Source organism: Neopsephotus bourkii, unplaced genomic scaffold, assembly GCF_033783945.1.
Source record: "Neopsephotus bourkii isolate Nb327-2 ecotype Australia unplaced genomic scaffold, CSIRO-AGI_Nbou_v1 NB_1768, whole genome shotgun sequence".
In the NCBI taxonomy this organism is placed as follows: Eukaryota; Metazoa; Chordata; class Aves; order Psittaciformes; family Psittacidae; genus Neopsephotus; species Neopsephotus bourkii.
In genome coordinates, this window is record NW_026902242.1 from 9,232,758 (window position 1) to 9,255,649 (window position 22,892).

The following is a 22,892-nucleotide window of genomic DNA, read 5'->3' on the forward strand; positions in this document are numbered from 1 at the left end:
TGGGCCCAGCATTAAGCCCTCTTCCTCTTAACTAGCTCCTACATATACCTACAGGGACATTCCCAGTTAGGCCTAATTATCCATCAGAAAACATTAAGGTCATTCCACTGATCCTAAAGAAGTGCAACACTAAACCACACCAATAAAATTGACGATGTGCTTTTCTTTTCCAAAGGCTGCAAAGGTACTAGAACAAAAATGTTCTGGATATAATTTTTTTGTTTAAATCCATAGTGACTCTAAAGAGATCAACAATAAATTTCAGACCCAGGGTATAATACCAACATCTTCCTGATGTCTCCAGTTGAAGTTCTATTGCTTTTGTACATAGCATGGCTCATGTACATCTCTGACCCAGTAAAATCTGATTGCTGTTCATTGTTCCAATTACTTTTTCCTCTGGTGCTGTACCAGAATCTCTATCAATCCTCTCACAGAGTTGGAAATCTAAGTTTATGGCAAAAAAAAATAAAAAAAAAATCCGTTTTGCTGAGTGTACGACACAAGATGATGAAATATTTCTTCTGTATGACATGCATTTCTGTCAGTTTTTCTCTTTTTCAGAATTCAAATCCATCTATCTTTACACAAACCTGTTTCGTATCTATCCATGTTTCCTAGCACTAGTGCTGCTACTTCTCCCTGTTACTTTATATCTTTGTGTTAAATGCGATTATAACCTACCTGGTGCTGGTCTTCCTGGCCTACGATAAGATGAATTTACTCAGTTTTATACCTTCAGGGCTTAGGGATTCCAACTGATGTGGCATACCACAGTGTTACTCCTCAACAGCAAACACTTCCTGTTCACATTCCATTGTCTCCTAGGAATATCAGAACCAGTTTGCAAATACAATATGAGAAAGACTTTTCACATCTTCATCTAAGAGAAGAAAAAAAATATCTTTTTACGTTATGTAGCTTCAGTAATGACACAAAATTCCTAAGCCAAACTTGGCTTTCAGTACTGTTCCTTTTTAGCTTTGGTCAACCTGATGTCCAAAGCATCTTGGGAAGCCTTCCATACACTGTGCTAATGGGAGCCACAGAAGAATTTTCCCATTACAGTAGTATCAGATTTGCAGCATGTCATTTTTTACTGTATGTCTGCACAACACACAACACAAGGGGATGCTAATTCTGACACATATTTCTGGGAATACTGTGTAACAAAAAAGAAGTGAGGGTGAAGGTGCCACTGTGGTCGTGACTAGGGCATGGGCATGACTAAACATGGGCATGAAGCTAAACCCATCCAGAATGGATTAGAAGACCAGATCATTTACTGTTTAAGACAAAAAATTCAAAGATTTTTAATAAAGATATTTTCATGCTGTTACTGAATTTTGACAACAATACCATTTTGTTAAAACATCGTAAGAATAGTTTATTATCTCAAAGCATTCCTTAAAAATCTAAGCTTTCTGGAGTTCCATCTGAACAGTGTCCTGTTCAGTCCTTCCTAAAAACTGGCATCTCAGAAATGAACTACAATTAACAATCACAAACATCAAAAAAGTTATCCTCCAAAACATGCTCTTGCTCTACACACAAATCTGATTCCTGGAATCCTAAGGGCAGCTACTTAGGGGTGCCTGTGTCTCAGATGGCATGTTCAAATCAAAGTCTTGGCTTTTATGTTGACTCAGCATGGGTACAGGTACAGCATGATCTTAATATAAGGAAATAAGGTCTAATCATAGTGGGGTAAGTTCTGGCCAAATTCTAGTTGGAGTAACTATACTCTGCTTTTCTGAATTATCTTCTCTTAACCTCTGTTAAACACAGGACTCCTTAACAAGGTTGTGTGCTTTTCCTAACTTATGAAGTGAGGAAAGCAAATCCTGGAAGTCTACATATAGAGTTTATATACATTGTGTAGAATATTCTTAAACATCACCAGGTAAAATCTTAGAATGGTTAGGGTTGGAAAAGACCTTAAGATCATAAAACCACTACACTTATTCTAAAAGGAACAAGATATTCCAATCACAAGTCAGCCTACTATTTATTAACAGAAAAGCAAAATTAAAGAAAGCACCACATATTGATTTTACTGACATATAATAAGCACATGTGCGGGTTGATGCATCACAATTTAAACATTTTTTTCTCTATGAACTGATCTTAGAAGGGTTTTCATTTCTTTAGTGTTCACCTCCACCAGCTCTGCAGAACTTGATACAGAGATGAAACACCATGAAATTCCTCAAAGCCAAAGTCAAGCTACAGCAAATTAACAAGGATACAGCTGCCAACCATTCTTTCTGCCTGCAAGCCAGGCCAATAACTGACAGCCACACTCAGCCACAAGTGCTAACCATAGAGGCTGCTGCTGAAGGGACATGATCTGAACTACAACAACTCAACAACTTCATTTGAAAGATGACAAGGACAAATTATCTGGAAATAAGTGAAGGACAGAACAAAATAAACATTTTTTCTTTTCTAGTTATTATCTGTGAGTACTTCTAAGCTTCTATGACAATTACTAAAAATACTCTTTCTTATAAACATTTACCTTGCATTTAAATGCAGTATGTATTGCCCTTGCAATATTGCTATCATTTACAATTATTCACTGATTTGAACTATTTGCTTGATGAAAAAAAAAAAAAAAGCAGTGAGACCTGAGAAAAGGTAAGCACCAGTTTGATCCTTCAGTGACACAAGCCCAAATAATTGGATGATCTGTTTGTGTCAGAAGCTGTACTTTTGCTGCAGTAACTGACTAAATGGGCCAGGAAAGCTCAATCCTGGCTTCCTGCCCTTCTGTGGCAAAGAAGCACAGGCACAGGTAACAAACAGTGCCTGAGCTGGAACCAAGGTATAAGAACACAAATATTAGCTTCTCAAAACTTGCACCCATGTACCAACAAAAAATCTTAACCATCTCCTCTAGAAAGGAGAGAAAGCATAATTATCCCTTTTTAATTACTGCACTTTGGCTTCCTCAGAGTACTTACTTAGCACTAGCATTTGTTTATATTAACTGATATGTTGGTTGACTCTTCATTTATTTTAATGTTCCAAGGATATTTTACTGAACACCCTCTGTAAGACTTGCAACGGTGGCCACCCACATCCTGAAATGTTCTCTCTACCTAACCTGCTTTATGCCCTAACAGAGTAAATGAATTTTCTTTTCCAAAATACTTTTCTTCTAACAAAACATACAGATCCCATAGAATTTTGTATGTTATTTTAAAAGGCTCATGTAGCATTGCACAGTGTGTGTATACACAAGTTTGTGCACATGCTATACCCTGAAGCACATACACAGAGCTATTGTTGAAAACTTGCACTAAAACTTGGTAGAGGAAGTGCATCTGCCCCAGCTCAGGATGTCCTGTTTCTGTGAGGGACTTTGGCTATTGCTGGTCCATTTTCTCATTGAAAACATAAGTAGGAGACTTGAGAAAAATTAATATTGCTACTGTTAAAACCAATTAATTTCGAAAGGGCATTTTGAAGGATTCTTCCCCACCACACAAGAGTTAAGTGTTTGCATGCTGTAGAAGGACTCGTCATCAGGGACAGTAACAGTAGGACAAGGGGAAATGAGTTTAAACTAAAACAGGTGGAGTTCAGGTTGGATATAAGGAAGAGGTTCTTTACTATAAAGGGTGGTGAGGCTCTGACACAGGTTGCCCAAATAAATGGTAAACGCTCCACCCCTGGCACTGCATAAGGCCAGGTTGGACAGAGCCTTGGGTGACATGGCCTAGTGTGAGGTGCCCCTGCCCATGGCAGGGGGTTGAAACTACATGATCTTAAGGTCTTTTCCAACCCAAACCATTCTCTGTTCTAGTGTTGTCACTGGGAAGGACAAGGGAAAAAAAAATTAAAAAAATCATTCCACAAGGATGGGATACACACTGGTCATTGAGGTCATTTTGAAATACAGCTGTTGTTCCCAAGCAATATCTGTGTCCCCGGTTATCTTTCAATCCAAAGCATAAAGAAGCCTAGCCAGGCCTTGTGTACTCCTGGCAGTTGTGTTCCAGCAGAGCGGGTGGGCTGGAGTTCCTCCCCTGACTTGTCTGGCTGCAGAAAGCAGCAGTGCTTCCGAGTGACCTGATGCCTCAGAGCAGTTAGGCCTCATCATCCACTAACCCAGCAAGGGATATGCATGCTCCTCCCCTGTCAAGGGAGGAAACAGTGTTATCTGAAGTACTGGGGACAGAATTTGGGGTTAGGATCTGCTTATGATATACGTTCCCTTATTTTAAGAGACTGGTTGTTTTGTAAGAGGATTAAGGCAGCTCCATGGCTAGTCTGGATTTTGATTTAATTTTGAATTATTGAAAAAACCTCACCCCAATAAATTCAAACCTTGGGAAAATTCTTTCATGATTGATTGGTGCTATTTGTTTTACTTCAGTGCTGCTCTCCAGAATGTTCAGTTTTCATTGTACAATTAATCAGTCTGCAAAGTACAGTAAGTCCCAAATCTCATTTCCACTGAGCAAGGGCTTTCCTTTTTATGTTCCTCATTTGTAAATAAAGGATTGTAGACACTGAGGTAACAATTTACACTTACACACAGTGGTTATGAGTACCAAAAAATCAAATGTTTTTGGTGAGAACTAGTATCAGACCCAACCAACCAAAATAAAATGCCACAGCAGTACATCCTTCTACTGGGAAAAGAAGAGGAGAGAAACAGACAAAGAGCAGGGAAAAAGGATGTGCAAGAGGGGGTCAAAGTCTCAAAATAAAGTACTAGTAGAGAATGTGGAGCAGAGAGACCAACAGCAAAGAAGAAAGCTGAGTGGAGAAGGGTCGTTAGTAAAGGCACTAAGCATCTTATTTCCCATACAGGCCTCTTTCCCCCCGCCTCATTCTTCACCACTCAGTTAGCCATGTTTCCAAAATGGGAAACTGCATGTGTTTATCAGAAGGCCACTATTGGATGCTGCGGTAGGATTGTAAAGACAATGGGAAGGAACTGGAAATGAAACGGCTGCTCTATGCTATGCCTCTCCTTTTCAGTATAGAAAGCAGCATTACCTGCATTAAGAGAAAGAATGAGACAGCAGTATGTTCATCCTACCATCACCAATGATTCAACAGGAGCTACAGGCCATGGATAGTCCTTTAATTGGTTTCATTGGAACAGAAAACAGCCTATTAATCCCTCTGTCCTAAAAAACATACACAGCCTTCCTGTCATACTGAGAATACAGCAGCCGGCAGAGGTGTAACATTCTGTGATGCCTTAGGCACAGTGTCTATCTGTAATACTCTTCATGGGTCCCTACCATTAATAGTCTCCCTCTCATTGGTATAGCAATAATACACTACATGCAAAATTGTACATAGGCACAATAAAATCTTATCATAATCTTATATTCTAAAAACTGTTTCTGCCTCCATTTCTGTAGGGTGAGATAATTACTTTGACAAACAGGACTGAGGGGGACTTGCTGGATGAACAAGGAGAATCTTAAAGTGTAGGTTTGTTTGAAAAAATTACAAAGGTATTGCACAGGTAATGCAAAATTCTACTAGAAATTAATATAATCCCTGGTCCAAAGCCCTTAAATTTACATGACAGCTACCCATGAAACACTGAAAGGATTTTTTTTTAAATTTAATATATTTTGCTGTGCCCAACTGAAATGAAAGTAGGAATATATACAGTAATGCTTCTTTGTAAAGACTCATCCAGTCAATCTGTATGTCAAAGATGGGGGATTAAAAAAGTACTAGATAGCAAAGTGACTGACCCAGAGTCACTAAGAAGTCTGTGGCAGTTATCAACAGCTCTCAGCTAGGAATCGTGACCCACAGAGAGTGGCAAAGAGAAACACCAAAGCAGTGAAACAGAGGTAGGATATGATACAGTAACAACGCACTACACGTGATTTAACTATGTTACTTAACCACACTCAGTATTAAAGACCCTATGGAGGATTGTGCCCCTCTGACTGACACATCAGCTGTGTAAGATTAACAATTTTGAAACCACTTCCATTGAAATCATCCAAACCCAAACAAATACTGACAAAGTAACAACCGTTGCAATGGTTGTCTTCAAGATGACCCTAGAGCTCAAAGTACTGTTATTACCTAACACATTTTGCTTTTACTTAATTTTTAAGATGTCCCTTCTCTTTCAACAAAAGGTTATTTGAGGAGATAGAAAAGGGCAACACCCCAGCTGTTATTCCTTCCTTCCTGTTCTACAGTAAGGAGCATGCTGATGATATCAGGTAATAAAAATTCTCTCTTTTGGTAGCTAATCAATTGTAGAGCATTACAGTAGACCAAAAAGTGAGCAAACGTACTTACCACTCTAACACATTAAGATATGTTCCCCATGTAATCATAATGCAGGGAAAAGAAGGTTTGCAATGCTTTTAGAGTATAAAAATTGAGCATTTACACTTTTTAATTGTTTTCATAATAAAAAGGCAATATTACAAATATTTTTGAAAGGAGGATTCTTTTATGTGTTGAGAGACTTGTGCTACTGACATTTCTGTGTACAACATACAGCCACACAGTGACATCTAGTGTTCTGTAGCCACACAAGGAATAAAGTTGGGAACTTCGAAAGGATTGTCCAAACGATTTCAAAATGAAAAACACAGATTAGTGGTTTTTTTTTCAGAAATACGGTGATAAAACAATCACACCTAATAGTTGACAAGGAAGATACTATTCTTTTTTTTTTTTGAGTAGCGCTAGGGAAATTATTAGGAGAAGGCAAAAGAATGATAAGCAGAATCTAACTTGCATCAGTAGGAGATACAATAATATTTACAGCATACAGTATTTTGCATAGAATCACATAACAGCATTTAGAATTTTGATTTGCTATACCATAAAAATTAAAAAAAAGAAATTATAATGAAAAAGAGTGAACAACTAAATAAAATTATGCCTTGCTTTAGGGGCAAATATTCAGCCCTTAGGGCTGAAATATGCACAGCAAACACACAGTTCATTTCAGACACAGGAAAAATTATACAATACTGATCTCATATTGCTTTGTTGCTCACAGGATCACAACTAATTTTTTCTGCCCCAGCACTCAAATTGTCCTTTTAGTTCTTAGATCTAAAGTAAAGCACTTCAAGCAATAACCTACTTAATTTGTAAGTATCAACCAAAAATTCCACTGCCTACTTACAAAGTAAATTGTACTTGGTTTGCAAGTAATTCTGCTGCACTGGAGTACACAGGAAAAATGAAGCGATCTCAGTGCTGCAAAATTCTGTTGTAAAATATCATGTGGATTGGCTGCATCTCAATAATACCTTGTAAGGTTTAGGAAATCTTTGTGCTGTTGCAGAGCAAAGGGGACAGTATCTCATTTGCTTTTCCATGGAACACATAACCTCACTTTCAGGGTCAGATCCTGAATTTGTATGTGGCCTGAACTGTTGCACTTTTAAAACAAAAGACAAAAGAAAAATCACTGACTCTGTTTAGTGACTGTCAGGAAGACCAAACGTTTTCCAACAAGCAAAACAGCTCAAGGGAGGGCTTGAACACAGAGAACAAGTTTTGGCCTTGAGGCTCTAGTTACCTGAAAGCTGGAGGCTTGCTGCAAGTGAAATAAGAAGATTCTGCATCCATTCTTTTCCTCTCAGAGGCTCTGGCACTCATTAGACCCCTCTGTGACTTGATTCAGCTCAACAACCTAAAAGAAAATCATTCACTGTTTCCATTTGGATAATAAACAAAGACTGTTTATGAAAATACATTACGTGTGTGTATGGAGTGGGTGTAAGGGAAGCAATCAGAAGCAGGCAGCCTAGAATAGGGTGAATAAATGGGAAGACCAAGCCATTCCCGTTTTGCTGTGTAGTCACTAAAAAAATGAAATATTACCAGATACATACGCTTGGGCTTCTGACATTTCCCTTTAGCTTTCAGTCTTCATTTTCATTCTACTTGCTGCTGCAAGGTTGTTTTTTCAAAGGAAAGCATTTTGCACTTTAAATTTGTGGCTCATACACTCATCCCTCTGACAAATGGGGGCACAGTGCATATAGTGCATGAGGCAGAGTCAGACCTGTGTTTTCCATGTTTCTGTCAGTAATATTTCTCCTGGCATGCTGGGCCATCTGCAGGGTTTTTCCCCTTGAAACATTTTATAAACCCACTACTAGATCTCTCCAGCCGCCCAGCTATGTTATTTATGTAGATATGTAATAGCTACATAAAAATCTTCATAAAGATCCAAGTCCAAATATACAAACATTGACATATGCTAATGATCATATCATGTACTGCAAAATGGCATGGCTAAGCATACAGAGATTATGAGTACACATACACGTACTCTTTCTTACAACAGAAAGAGCTGTGATAGCACAGTACACGTTTCTACCCATATACATACTCTATTAAAATTCAAAGAAGCATAAATGCAATTATTCATTCAGTGCACAGATTCAAAACACTTTGTAAACAACCTACATATATATTTTGCCCCAGATTAAGCAGCTATAGCACCAGTTGAATGACTTTTGTCCATGCTGTTCTGCAAGTCATTTAGTGACATCTCGTACTCTACTCAGTTTGTCCAAAACTGGATGGGAGTCTTCCTATTAACTCTGGTGGGCAACCTAATAAATACCAAGAGGTTTACTTGGAAATAAATGGGGAAAACAATCTGATGACTATTTGACCAAATTAACTCCATGTCTGGTTTTGGTTTTAGCATTTTCTTGATGGGCTTGGATAGAAATAAAATAGCAAGAATAAATAAGAATAAATACAATTGGAAACTTGAGATATATGCTCTTCACTAAAGAGTTGAATAACCATTTCATCTCAGACTTAAAACCAACCTTCGTTTCTAACAGGTCAAAAGAATTGTTTGGCTAGCACATAATCATCCTTTTGCTTAAAACAAATGAAGAAATGCTAGCTTTTAACTGCCTAACAGAAATGGCCAAGATTTAACCTGTCACTGAATTCTCTTAACTCTACTTCTGAGGGATAAAAATATCTTTTACTTTGTGAGCCTTTTCTTTCACTTACTTGATCATGAAGAGAAGATACTGTAGATTTATGTGTTGTTTGTACTGGAGTGCACAGCTGTTTTAGCTTTTCTGTCAGACCCCCAGGATCCTGTCTTTATAATGACTTTTTAAAATGAACAGTGGGTTTGCCTAAGCAAATTTAATTTGTATTACACTCTGGATCCAAAGGAATTGGGGGGGGGGGGGGCGGGGCAGAAAGGAGAAAGAAAGCAGGAAAAAAGAAAAAAAAACAGCAAAAAAACCGATCCCTACCCCACATGCAGCTCCACCTTTAGATGAGAGGGGATTTTATATAAAACAGTATAAAAACTTTAGTATGGCCTGGGTAAGGAGTAGGTTAAAAAAAGCTGACCCTGACGTGTAGGCTATTTAAATACAAAACAGCAAGCCAAAAGTACCTATTGCCCTTATCAACAGCAGCAACTAAGTAAGTTCAAAAAACACAGGCTGTTAAAAAGCAAACTACAGGAGCTTTTATGCATGAAAATAAATTTGGGGAAAGAAAGAAGAGAAATCAAGGTGGCAAAACAAACAAAAAAAATAATCCGGATGATTACAAAGTAATACAAGATGAAAACAGGAAGCCTTAGGTGCAGTGTGAAATAAAACTAGGAGATTTAAAGAAAAATAATTACATAGAGGAGAAGAAGTGAACTTGTGAAAGAATCCCAGAGACAGATGGAGTATCAGAAGCAAAAAGCACATGAGAAGGGAATGACATAGTTAAGAGTGGTTTCTTGGTATCACTAAGCCACAAGATGACCAGTTGTGAGGCGTTCTTTAAACTGGAAAAAATAAGCAAAGAAAATTATGAGACCAAACCAGGTCTGGGAAAAAATAATCTATTTAACTGTAACAAGTCCTCAGCAGAATAAAACATACACCTACTTGTGAAAGAACTGAAGGATTAAGTGGTTCATAAACTCAGGTCTTATGGGAAAAGGCTGGAATAAACAAAATTCTGCAGTTACCATTGAATAGGTGTTAGTTTATAACTAGAAGGATATGCTTCTGTGTCAGGTAAATTAACTGATAAGTGAAAAACCATAATGTGATACAATAGCCTTGGTGAAGCTTGAAATAAATAAAAAAATAAATAAAAAAAAAAGCATGAAAATCATTATCTCCAGGCTTCTTCGGGAGAATGACAAAATGTGATGAAGTCTAACTAGTGGACACATCTGATTTGGGTTTTTCTGAAGCCTTTGCCAATAGGCCAGGCAAAGCACATCATCCCCATCTAGGTTTAACCTGGACAGGGCATGTTTCAGAATATTCTGTTAGGTTTCAGTGACAGATAATTATGACAGAACGGCACTGACCACCCTTGCTAGCAACAGAAGAAAAAAAATAATCTAATTAACCTTTGAATTGGAAGATGTTTTCTCCTCCAAGCATTCTTGTCCCAAATATGAAAGAAACCAACAAATCCTGCAGGACTTAGAATCATAGAATAGTTAGGGTTGGAAAGGACCTTAAGATCATCAAGTTCCAACCCCCCTGCCATGGGCAGGGACACCTCGCTCTAAACCATATCACCCAAGGCCTTGTCCAACCTGGCCTTGAACACTGCCAGGGATGGAGCATTCACAACCTCCTTGGGCAACCTATTCCAGTGCCTCACCACCCTAACAGGAAAGAATTTCCTCCTTATATCCAATCTAAACTTCCCCTGTTTAAGTTTTAACCCAAAACTTCTGCTCTGTCCTTTCACTTAGGAAATAAAGATATCAGGTAGGTCCCATCCTGCCTACATGTAACAGTCTTTGCTGGAAACCAGACTTAGTTCACAATGCCCTGGTGAGTGCTTGGATTCAGATGGACAAGATTTTAAATAGTGATGGAATGAGAGGGAGGCAAAAAAAAAAAAGGATTAAGAATGGGGGAAACAACAATTACTTTAATTCTACCCTACTTTGAATAATACCAAATATTTACTATTTTTTTCTGACAACTCATTTTTAAAGGATACTTATTACAAGGGCGGGAAGGAAGAATAAACTTTATTTGAAAAATATGGACTCTTAATTCAGAGCTTGCTGAAGTCAGGGAATGACTTCCAATGGCTTTAATGGGCTTTGGCTCAAGCTGTTTGAGTGTGGCAAAGAAAACAATATAAACTGAAGGGGGATTTATATCCCTACTATAAATAATGTATGTAATCTCAGCTGCTGGAGACAGTACTTGTATCTATCTAATTTATCATTATTAAAGTGAGATTATGGCAGCTTTATGTGAGACAGAGGCAAATCCGGGTCATTAATGAAGAGAGTTCATTTACATTATCCACTATAACTCCTCAGGCACTTTCATTCTTTACTTTTAAAACCTCAATATTGCCCCCCCGTGGCCCATGATAATATAGCACATGTGCGTAGTATAAACTCCCCCCAAAACCAGGCCGGGTATTTAAAATAAAGAGCATGTGTAATCGGGTTTGGTTTGCCATTTTTTCTTTAAATTTGAAATAAAAATGTCAAATAGTCAAGGCACAATTTGCTGTTCAACCTATGTTTACTACTAGTACATCCTAAAACTGCCAGCACCAAAGAAACCAACTTGGGAGATTTCTGTATGATGTTTCCCTCTCATTCCCTCTCACTAAGGATATTTCATAGGCAATAGGAGGCAACTGATGACTCAGGATGATAATGGCTACAGCTGAGTTCCACCATTCAGTTCCAGTAGGCATCTCTTATTATTTGGGAAAACGGGCTTTGTCCTTCAGAGCTACCCCTAACTCTGCCTTGGGAGGTAGGCTTGACTCAGCACAGTTCTGCAGCCACACAGACATGTCACTGCAGTCAAGTATCACAATGGAATTTGAAACTAAAACAGCTTCAGATATCTATATGGTCTTTAAGATAGAAAATACCCACTGTTGTGTTAGCAAAGGATCATGCATCACCACCACCACCACCACCACCAAAACAGCTACAAGGGCTCTGGATGGCAATGAAATCCATGGCTACAGACCTTAAAGGCAATTTCTGAGAAAATAATACTCTCCCTTCAAAAGAAACTAGCAAATAAGGTGCTTGCAAGTAACATGCCTGAAAAGAGGTGACTAATTCAAATGAACACCCCAATTATATCAGAAAAAAAATACACCACTCCATCTATGGACATGGGGAGACAAAACCAAGCACATGTAATACATTAAATCCTTTACATGTTCCTTTAAAAGCCTTTATTTTAAATGCTTATCATATTAAATGATATAATAAGCTTTGTGTCATCTGTCTTCAACATTCTCTCTGCCTTCTCTGTGAAAAAAATACTCTTCAGGCTAACTCTGCAGGTTTAGTAAAAAGAGCTTCCAACCTGGTCCATTATGTGCCCCAGAAAAAATGTTCCACGGGATTGTCAGGTTCTTTCTTACCAGGAACAAGAGAACCAACCATGAATTTTAAAAAGGTCATGTCATCAACTGTGGACATGTATACAGCCTGCCTTGAGTGCACTCTTACAGCCGCTGGCTGCACACTTACCAAAACTTACATTGGGTATTTTACCCTTTATTATTTCCTAACAAAGAATCTTTCCTTCCTAACAACTTCTTACTACTAATTTGACACATTTATTATTCAGAAAGACTGCCAAACTACCATCCCTTATTTTATCAATTAAATAGGCAAAGCAACAATGCAAGCTCCTAAGCTCCCAGTTTGCCTTCTTTTCCCCCAAGATGTTAACCAAACTGATTCACTCTCAGCAGCCATCTGATCCTTTTGCTCTCCTGAAACGACCAACACAAAGGAAATTAATGCCAACTGTGGAGGTAATTTTGTATTGACACTTTTCCAATAGAATCCAGACTTAGACCACCAGTGTCTTTCACAGGGGACATCCACCCACCATCAGATGGTTATAATTTTCCAACAGCAACTGTCCTGGGATGCATTCAGAATAATATCAAAAGCTGACAAAGATTCTTTATTTCATTATCAGTTTTTTACACCACTGATTCTTCAAGGTGGTGTTTTATTTTTCAGTCTACCAATATAAAAAATCCTGTTTAAAGCTTACTTCAGTACAAATATAAACAATACATAAAATATAACCAACCTATTCAATATAAGGTGATTTTATTTTACAAATTACGTTAACCTGCTATACTTCCATCTACAGTATAATTAGTTAATATTTCCTTTCATCCCACCAGCCAAAAGGCTAATCCTCGCAGCAGCTGTTACTACTCCAGTACAGAACGACTGTGAATTTAACCTCTCCTGGATATAGCCCAATAAATTCTGTTGTTTTTCTAAGCACTTCTGTGAATTTAAATGGACGTTAGCTTGCCATCCAAATTCAGGAACAGGTCTGAAGTGGCTTTTAGGCAAGTCGCCAAATAACTTCCCAATTCCCTTATAGGGTATAGCTCTCACCCTAGAGATCTTCCAAACAAGAACTGAAAAACAACACCTTCTTCATTTCCTCAAAAAATTTTTTTTCATTTTCTAAGCACTATTTAAACAAATTATGCACAAAATCACATTAGAATAATATTAAGGGCTCATTCACACTCTTCAGTTCTCAGCAATTTCAACCTAATGGTACCAATACAAATATAAGAAGAATATGCCCTCCTGCAACCTTTCAGAGAGTGCAAAGACCAGGATATTGAAAAGCTTGAACATAAAATTCAACCCAGCACATGTGTTTGAATACAGAGTAAGGCAGAGGAGGACAGCAATACTCCCCAGGATAATGAAGATCTGTTATTAGAAACAACTATTTTCACCTGAATGCTTAACTCAATGCTAATGAAGACCAACACATGTTATAAAACCTTCCTTTTCTCCAAGATTACAATAATTTCCATTTTCAGAAGTAACACAATTTACTTCTTGATTTGGCAAAGCAATAAACTTTACCATTAAACCAATTAGAAATCTGCAGAATTTAAGCACATTACTTGTGTTTTCAAATCTCTGCTCCTGGAGATGAAATATTTCCTGTTTGGACAGGAAGTCATCAGCCAGACTGCATCAATGTATGGCTTTAGGCATTGTAAAATTAGAAGCATTCAGGGCCCCTGTACAGAGACTTGCCTGCTGATAATAGGTTTTCTTTCTGTTTCACATGGCCCTAACAACAGTCTGTAAGACTGACAATCACAATAGAAGATAGAGGCCAGCTAGAGAAAACAAACTTCTGAGTAATAATTAACTTTCAATCCCTAAAACAGACTCATTTATAAGAAATCAGTTATAGTTGTAATGAAATAACCATTTCAACTGCATACCCTCTCTTCACAGCCATTAGATCTGATCTGCTGTGCCTACTAGATATAAATGTAAATTTTCATTTTATGCTTCAATGCAATTATTGATAATATTATATAGTTATATATATACACACACACCCACATTCAAACACTGGCACAGGGTGTGCAGAGAAGCTGTGGCTGCCCCATTTCTGGCAGTGTTCAAGGCCTGGTTGGACAGGGCTTGGAGCAACCTGGTCTAGTGGAAGGTGTCCCGTGGCAGAGGGTTGGAACTGAATAAGCTTTAAGGTCCCTTCCAACCCAAACCAGGCTGTGACTCTACAATTTGCCCTCACTAACAAAAATGTGAAATCTCCCTCAACATGAAAAGACTAGACTCACCACCTGCAGAAACAGGGGCTGAGAGAAGCAGTGCATGATACAGACACTCCTCAGGAGGTAAGTACTTCCAGGCATATCTACTTCTGGTGTTATTTGGAACTCCCTTGTATTGCACGCCAGGGAGACAATCCACCACGTGGCAACTAAACTGTCCCTTCAGTCACCATGGAAGTGCCAAATTAGTAGATACACAAGAGCCACGTGTGGTTTTAAATTTGACACAATTTACCACATTTCTCCCTCTCAGGCAGGCAGCCCCTGCCCTGTCAGCTGACCTACCATAGAGACACCAGGCCCAGCAGCTGATAATAAAATCATAGAATCAGCTAGGCTGGGAAAGACTTTAAAAATCATTAAGTCCAACCGCTCCCCAGCACTGCCAAGGCCACCACTAAACCAGGCCATTGAGGGCATCGTCTAGACAGTTTGTAAACACTTCCAGGGACAGTGACTCCAGCACTGCCGCGGGCAGCCTGTTCCAGTGCCTGAGCACCCTTTGGGGAAGAAACTGTTCCTAATATCCAGTCTAAACCTCCCCTAGCACAGCTTGAGGCCGGTTCCTCTTATCCTACCCCTTGCTAATTGGGAAAAGAGACCAGCCACTTCCTCACACGAGCCTCCTGAAAGGCAGTTCTCTAGACTAAAACCCTCCAGGTCCCTCAGCCGTTCCTCATCAGACTTACACTCGATACCCTCCACCAGCTCCATTACTCCTCTGAAGAAATGAATCCACTTATCTCTTCACACGCTTTCTAGTCCCTGAGCAGTTGCTGTTTACCATTGGCTTAATTGTGCCAAGTGTGCACGCTGGCCTCAAGTCCTCCTTCTCCCAAGAAGGGAGGAGACCTGCCAACATCCCCTTCCCACCTGAGGAAGCAGGCGGCTCCCTCTGCTCCCCATCCTCCTCCCGCTGCTTGCCGTAACAGAATGAATTCCCACCCTAACCTGTCCTCACCTCCGCCTCGGCAGCGTTTTAATCACACAAACACACTGGAAGAGGTTTTTCGGTTTAAAAACGGGCGGGGAGGGACCGCCTATCTTTGCCCCTGAGGTGAGCTCCCCCCTGCGGCCCCGCTCTGACAAGACGTTGAGATGAACGGTGCCTCCATTTCCTGGCGCGCCTCGGGGCGAAGGGAAGGGGCGGGGCGTGTGTGTAAGATGGCGGCGCTTAGCGCGTGGGTCCCTGCAAGGCTGTCGCGGGCGGCGCGGGCTCTGTGGGGCTGCCGTGCGCGGCGCGGGCTCGGGCAGGACGCGGCAGCCGCGGGCGGTACGTGAGGGAAGAAGGGATGGGAACAGGGATTCCCCCACCGAGCCCTCTCTCTTTGTAAGGGCCTTTCGTGGTGAACTGAGGAGTGCCGGAGGAGTGTGGGGCTGCTTTGGGTCTTCAGTGGGAGAGGGTGGTATGGCCGCGACTTCCCGCCGGCCGCAGTAACAGTGTGAAATGCTCGTGCAGGAGGGACAGCTGCCAAGCCTGCCTTCACGGATGAAGCGGTTCAGAATCTGCTGTACAAAATGACAGGGCTTGACCTGCAGAAGGTATTTAGGCCGGTGAAGAAGGAACTTAAGCCCCCAACATACAAACTGATGACAGAAGCTCAGCTGGAAGAGGTAGGCTGCTCAGCTTCTTGTTGATATAACCTGTGGATTTAGCAAAAACCTTGTAGTGTTCCTGTAACAGTTCGTGTTTCTGCTTCCTCTGATGCTGCTGTTGAAAACGTTTCTATTTCTTTACTTGTTTCCTAGAACCATAGAATCAATGAGGTTGGAAAAGATCCTTAAGATCATCAAGTCCAACCGTTCCCCAGCACTGCCAAGGCCATCACTGCCCTGGGCAGCCTGTTCCAATGTCTGACCAACCTTTCAGGGAAGGAATTGTTACTAATATCCAGTCTAAACCTCCCTTGGCACAACTTGAGACCGTTTCTTCTTGTCCCATCCTTTCTTCCTTGGGAGCAGAGCCCACCCACCTCCTGGGTCCACCCTCATTTCAGGCAGTTGTAGGGGGTAATAACATCTCCCCTGAGCCTTCTCTTCTCCAGACTGAACCCCCCAGCTCCCTCAGCCGTTCCCCATCACACTTGTGCCCCAGGCCCTGCACCAGCTCCATTGCCCTTCACTGGCCCCACTCCAGCACCTCAATGACTCTCTTGTAGTGAGGGGCCCGAAACTGAGCACAGTATTTGAGGTGCGGCCTCACCAGTGCCCAGCACAGGGGGATGATCACTGCCCTGGCCCTGCTGCTGCACTGGTGCTGATACAGGCCAGGATGCTGGTGGTTTCTTGACTACCCAGGCACAAACTGCTCATTTTCAGCTCTGTCAATCAGAACCTTTGGGTCCTTTTCCGTGAGTCTGGAGTGGCCTCCAGCCACTTTTCTCTATGCGTAGAGCATTTAGGTTTTGTGTAAATCAGTGTTTCTCTACTTTAAATAGTCAGCTTTATTTATACAAATTCTCTTGATTTATTGTGGAATATGAAAAGAAATCAGATGCTTTTTTGTTTTCTTGAGTAACAGGTTTTTTTAATTATTCTCTTTCCCTAAATTGTTGACTGTGGCTTATGCTTTGGAGGAAATTTGCCATGATAAAATAACTAAAATACACTTGGTGTTTGCAGTAGTGTATATACATTTTTGTTTAGGAACAAACTGTACCAGTTTGCCCAAGCTGCAGTAGTGGTATATTGTTCAGTTGTGATTCATCTACCTGCAGACTGAATTAGTGTCTCATTTCTCATGTTTGTCCAAAAATTGTATGTTAGCTTTTTAGTTAACTGTAAAATTTAACTATTTTTTTTCCTTTTCCAAGGCCACAAGAAAAGCCATTGAGAAAGCTAAAGAAAAACTAATCATGCCCCCTGTTTTGGATGAACGAGAGCCAATTAATGATGTCTTAGCAGAAGACAAATTCCTTGAAGGAACTGAAACTACAAAATATGTCTTTACAGATCTAACTTACTCTGTTCCACATCGTGTAAGTAACAGTGTATTCTTTCAAGACCTTATCATTGTTAATTTCAAATTAACCTTTAGGTTTGAATAAAGTATAGTTCTGCTAGTTTGTAAAAAGTCTGAGGAGTTGCAAGTTCAGTCTGGTACAAGGGAATACAAAGAAATGTATTTCTAAATGTTTAAGACTGATAATGACTGACATTCCAGTACTCGAAAGCAGTCTTGTGGGGGCTGTGGGGTAGGTGATTAATTATTTCAAAAGCAGATGCTTGTGATATGCTAGGCGTGCTCCTCCACACTTCATAGAATCTTTCTGTGGAACTGGATTACTTACTACTGGGCATAGACCAAAAGATGGAGTTACTTCACAGTGGCAAAAGAAAGCTGAGTAAGTGATAAAAGTAAATTCTCAGGAAAGCTGTGAAGAAAGTCGTCAAATAGAATTATGGAGCATTGGGGTAAAGATTGCTTTGTTTAATGAAACATCCGGATTGTCTTAGGTGCCAATAGTAAGAGACTGGAAAATTCCTTAGCAAGTAGTTATGATTCTCAGAAGTCTCCATGGTTCAAACATGCATATGGTGATAATACCGTGAAATGAATTGCCCAGTCTCCCAGGCTGGAGAAAGGGAGACTTGCCCCTGGTCGTAGAGGGTTGGGTTAGGGGTAGGCTAGTCAGACTTAACACCCATAAATCCACTGGCCCTGATGGCATACACCCATGGGTAGTGAGGGAGCTGGCAGATGTTGCTCTGCTGCTGTCCTCTTTCTTTGAAAGATCATGGAGAACAGGAGAGGTGCCTGATGACTGGAGGAAGGCCAGTGTAACTCCTATCTTCAAAAAGGGCAAGAAGGAGGACCCCAGAAACTGCTGGCCAGTCAGCCTCAGCTCCATCCCTGGAAGGGAGGCGGAACAGGTCATTCTGGGGGTCATCAGCAAGTGTCTAGAACAAAAGAAGGTCATCAGGAGTAGTCATCATGGATTCACCAAGGGTAAATCTTGACACCATGACAGTGGAGAGCAGTGAGTTATATCTACCTCAACTTCAGCAAGGCTTTTGACACTGTTTCCTGTAATATCCTCATAGGTAAGCTTTGGAAATGTGGGTTACTTGAATGGACAGTGAGGTGGATTGAGAACTGGCTGAATGGCAGAGTTCAGAGGGTCATGATCAGGAGAGTAGAATTCAGTTAAATGCCTGTAGTCAGTTGAACTACATGATCTCCAGAGATCCTTTCCAACCCTAAAGAATTGTGTGATTCTGATCTACTACACCATCTGAGAACTCTCTCCAGGTACCTGCTATTTATTTTTCTGCCTCAGTGTATTGAGAACTTCCTCGTTCCAACAGACTTTCCTGTGTGCTGCCTAAATCAAATATGCTTGTGAAGAGATACAAGTGTGGGTTTTTTTTAACTTGCATTTTTTGTTTTGCACTTGCCCTTACTTGATTCTAGCACCTACCTCTGAAACAGCTGAAAAAGACTCTTCCCTTCTTACCTCAGTGTGTGTTATTAAATGCATCAATCAGGCTGGCAGCAACACTAACTCCTTTCTCTTGCTATTAGTTAACCTATCTCTGTAAACTTCACAGACTTGTAGCTCTCAGCGTGGGCTCATGCAGTTATGTCACACAGTAAAATTAAGGTGAAAATGTAGCACTTGGTGAGCAGGTATCAAGGGAGAAATGATGCATCTAGCACATAGCATCAACCAACTAGAAACTTTTTTTTTAGTGTGAGTTTAGGTGCAGAAGGACTTCGGCAAAATAAAATCTTTTTGCAATGGTTCTGGCTACAGAGAGAGCAGGCTTTGGGAGATGATGCTTTCTTTACCTTCTTTTCAGGAACGTTTCATTGTTGTTAGAGAACCAAATGGTGTGTTACGCAAAGCAACTTGGGACGAGCGAGACAGAATGATACAGATATTCTTCCCGCAAGAAGGGCGCAGAGTTATTCCCCCAGTGCTATTCAAGGATGAACACCTTGGGGTAAGATCTTTGGGTCTGGAAACTGATGATTTTTACTTAACTGTGCTCGGACAGTGAAGCTGTGCTAGATGGAGAGAGTAACTCTGAGTAAACCAGTCTGCTGTTAGGTTTTAAGCTGCTTGAATTCTCTTTTGAACAATTGCTTATCATTGAAACTTCGTTAAAGTACTTGCAATGAAGTTTCAGGTTAGGGCAAGGTAAATCCTGGGTAGGTGCAAATATCAGAAATCCACATCTAATTTGTTCTGCTTTGATGAAATCACGTTTAATCTGAAAAATTCAAGGGAAAAATAAATCAAAGAAACATTAATACAATACCATTAAAGCAGTTCCTATAGTCTTATTCATTTTGTTTCATGATTAAAGGGGATGCTCAGTGTAAATGTTGCCTAGAACAGAAATGTTGTGGCTGCTGTTTTGATTTTGGAGCATTGGAATGGTGTGATTCAGAATGTAGTCCTGAATTTGAACTGTTTTTTTAGACCGTATTTCAGCAAGACCGTCATGAGGATGTCCTCAACATGTGCATTGCTCAGTTTGAGCCAGATTCAGCTGACTATATCAGAGTGAGTTCACTTTCCTTTTTTTCTAGTATAAATAGCATTAATGAATAACTTAAGGGTTTGTTCTATAACCATGTCCTGGTTTCCCACAGCAGTAGCCATCAGCATTATCTGGGCATCAGAGGTGCTGTTTGCGTGTTCTTTTTTCCCTGTACAGATTACCTGTTATCTTCTTTATTTTTTTTTCTTGTAGAAAAGTAACCCAGGATTCTGTTTAAGTAATTTCCACAGTATACAAAGAACTACAGATGCATAAAAATAGCCCTTACGTAGTGGGGGCTTTGTATCAAACCAGAAGTAATGATGATGCCTGTAAGTGACCACAGTTAGAGCTGTGCTCACTCAAGTCATGGTGACTGCTGCACTGGGATTTGAAAGAACAGGGTAGATAATAGACCAAAGTGCACCTGAGAGCACTGTATTATTTTTGGCAAAGACCAGGTACAAAAAATACAATTCTAGCAGAAATCTAGTTACTGGTGAATAGGTTAATCTATACTTGCCTTTAAAATGTTTATTTCTCTTTAAACTGTAGTAATTTCTCAAGGCACTGAGAATGTAACTTCTATTAAACAATTTTCAAGTCTCTTTTCCTCAAAGTAAAATTTCACCTCTTTGCTCTAGTATTTTTCTCCTTAAGGGAGAGATTACAACTTGACAGCAGTGAAGATTCAGAGGACATGTCCCTCCCTTACCAGATTTTTAGCACACAGCTAGTATTTAGCTTTCTCTTAACACAAGGATGTCTACCCCTAAGTAGCAAAAATTTAGGTTATCCCAGTGTTACCTTGAATTATAACATGTATAAAGCTTTCGTATTGCATGGTGCAGGCTGTTGCTTACTCCTGCACGTTAGGGAGGAAATAGAAACTCGGGGATGTACAGGGGAGAAACTGTCATCCAGCTCTGGTTATGCTGATGAGTGAAAACTTTTCTGTGTATAGGTTCATCATCGGACGTATGATGACATTGAGAAACATGCCAAATACGACCTGCTCCGTTCAACAAGACACTTTGGAGGCATGGTATGGTATCTAGTCAACAGAAAGAAAACGGATGGCTTACTAATAGATATGATCAACAGAGACTTGTAAGTGGTGTTTGTCACTTACCTATTCTGGTTATCTAAACAGAAACCAAGTACCAGTGCTTGAAAATGAAGTATTTCTGGAAGATGTAACATGTTTTCATTTGCATGAAATCTTAGGCTACCTGTAACTTTTAGTTACATAGTTGCTGAATGGAAGCACCATACCAGCTGTGGCCAGGGCTGATCTTAAAGCCTAACAACTTTCTCGGCTTTTAAGATTGGCACACCCTTTTCTTCCTTTTTTAACCCTACTGTTGAAGTTGGAAGCTTTCAGTAGGTGGTCACGTCCTACTTTTAAACTCAACTATAAGAAGCAATACAGAAAAGTTCCAGTTTGGGAATCAATTAAAGGAAAAATTGAAATGTGTGGACAGTTAATATTACTGGAGTTGGGAGCATCTTTACCTACCACACACTTCTGGCTAATGCTTGCATTTATGTAAAGCATCTGTTCAAGTTCTAAATGCAGCTGAGGTGTCACAAGATTTCTAATACTACATCTGTAAAACATGCTGGTTACTGCAGTCCATGTTAACAAGTTTCTGCAGTCGTTCTGCTAAATTCTTGTTACTGGGTAATTAATTGTATTTCACAGAGATTTCAGCTTAGTTAAGCATCAGGCTTAAACTGCAGTATGACTATGTTAAATATGTTACCTGATGAGTGTTTGTGCTCGCATGCTTCTGGTCTGCCTTCTCTTGAACAGGTTGCCTTTGCAATAGATGGGATGCCTGTTGAGCTAGATGTCCCAGTTAGTATATAGCCAGTGAAAGCAGTTTAAGAAAGCCTGTGGTGTGCAAAGTACATATCCTTTAAGTCCTCTTAAGTATTGAGGGAAACCTAATACTACAAATGAGCCTTTATTTGTTTAGGCTGGATGATGCTACGAGTTTAATTACACTGTATCACATGCTTCATCCTGAATGTCCATCAGCAAAAGAAGCTAAGGAAGGGAAGCTTCAAGGACTTGATCTGATCAAGGTATGCTTTTCCACTTTAAGGTTATGTAACTACATAAAGCTCTTAAACAGCAGAAGTAAGTTTCAGTCTAATTTCTCCTTAAGAAGTGGGTATTTAACTAGGACTGTTACACATGCTGGTTTGTTGGGGGATTTGTGCCATCTTTTAAACTATATATAGCTGCTCTAGGATTTGGGTTGTCACTGGCTGATGTACTACAGGAGTGATGAAATACCATTATTCAGGGATGCTCTTAATTGTACATTAATGTCTCTCCTGTCCTGTTTGCAGGCATTTGCAAAAACTGAATCACAGAGAGAAGGCTATATACAATTGGCCCTCCAGGCTTATGAAGAAGCAATGGCTACTTCTACAGCTTCATGAAATTTACCTTTGTTCCTCATGTTTTAAGTCTGTTTATAAACGTTCTCTGTACAGGATTCCACAATAAATACTTCAACCAACTCGCTGTTCTAGCACTTTTTTTACTGAAGTATGTAAGAAGCACTAGAGCAGCTTGTATTTGCAAAAGTTCAGTAAATGAACTTACAGCAGTCATCATGGCCTCAGCTTTGAAGTGATATTATACGCTGTGTCTTTAATTCCTCTACATGAATGTAAATGGACTCTTGAAGCTAAAGAATTGGCTGTAAGTCATTTTAATTGTTGATGTTTAGGGTCTGCAGAAGTTGCTTCAGGGAGGTGTCTAACACCACTGCTGT

General features: G+C 40.0%; 1 protein-coding gene across 1 annotated transcript; it reads left to right on the top strand.

Moving 5' to 3' along the window:
- Window positions 1–15,693: 15,693 nt before the first annotated feature.
- Window positions 15,694–22,634, top strand: MRPS22 (mitochondrial ribosomal protein S22). Its single transcript, XM_061378945.1, has 8 exons — window positions 15,694–15,883; window positions 16,070–16,224; window positions 17,424–17,588; window positions 19,414–19,557; window positions 20,040–20,123; window positions 21,065–21,210; window positions 22,083–22,191; window positions 22,462–22,634. Exons 1-8 carry the CDS (start codon window positions 15,709–15,711, stop codon window positions 22,552–22,554), a joined length of 1,071 nt encoding a protein of 356 aa, XP_061234929.1. The 5' UTR covers window positions 15,694–15,708; the 3' UTR covers window positions 22,555–22,634.
- The last annotated feature ends 258 nt before the right edge of the window (window positions 22,635–22,892 follow it).

Coding starts and splice junctions, on each gene's coding strand:
- MRPS22 (XM_061378945.1), top strand. CDS start 15,709: ATGAACGGTGCCTCCATTTCCTGGCGCGCCTCGGGGCGAAGGGAAGGG. Junction 17,589..19,413: donor CTTACTCTGTTCCACATCGT/GTAAGTAACAGT, acceptor CCTTCTTTTCAG/GAACGTTTCATTGTTGTTAG. Junction 22,192..22,461: donor AAGGACTTGATCTGATCAAG/GTATGCTTTTCC, acceptor TCCTGTTTGCAG/GCATTTGCAAAAACTGAATC.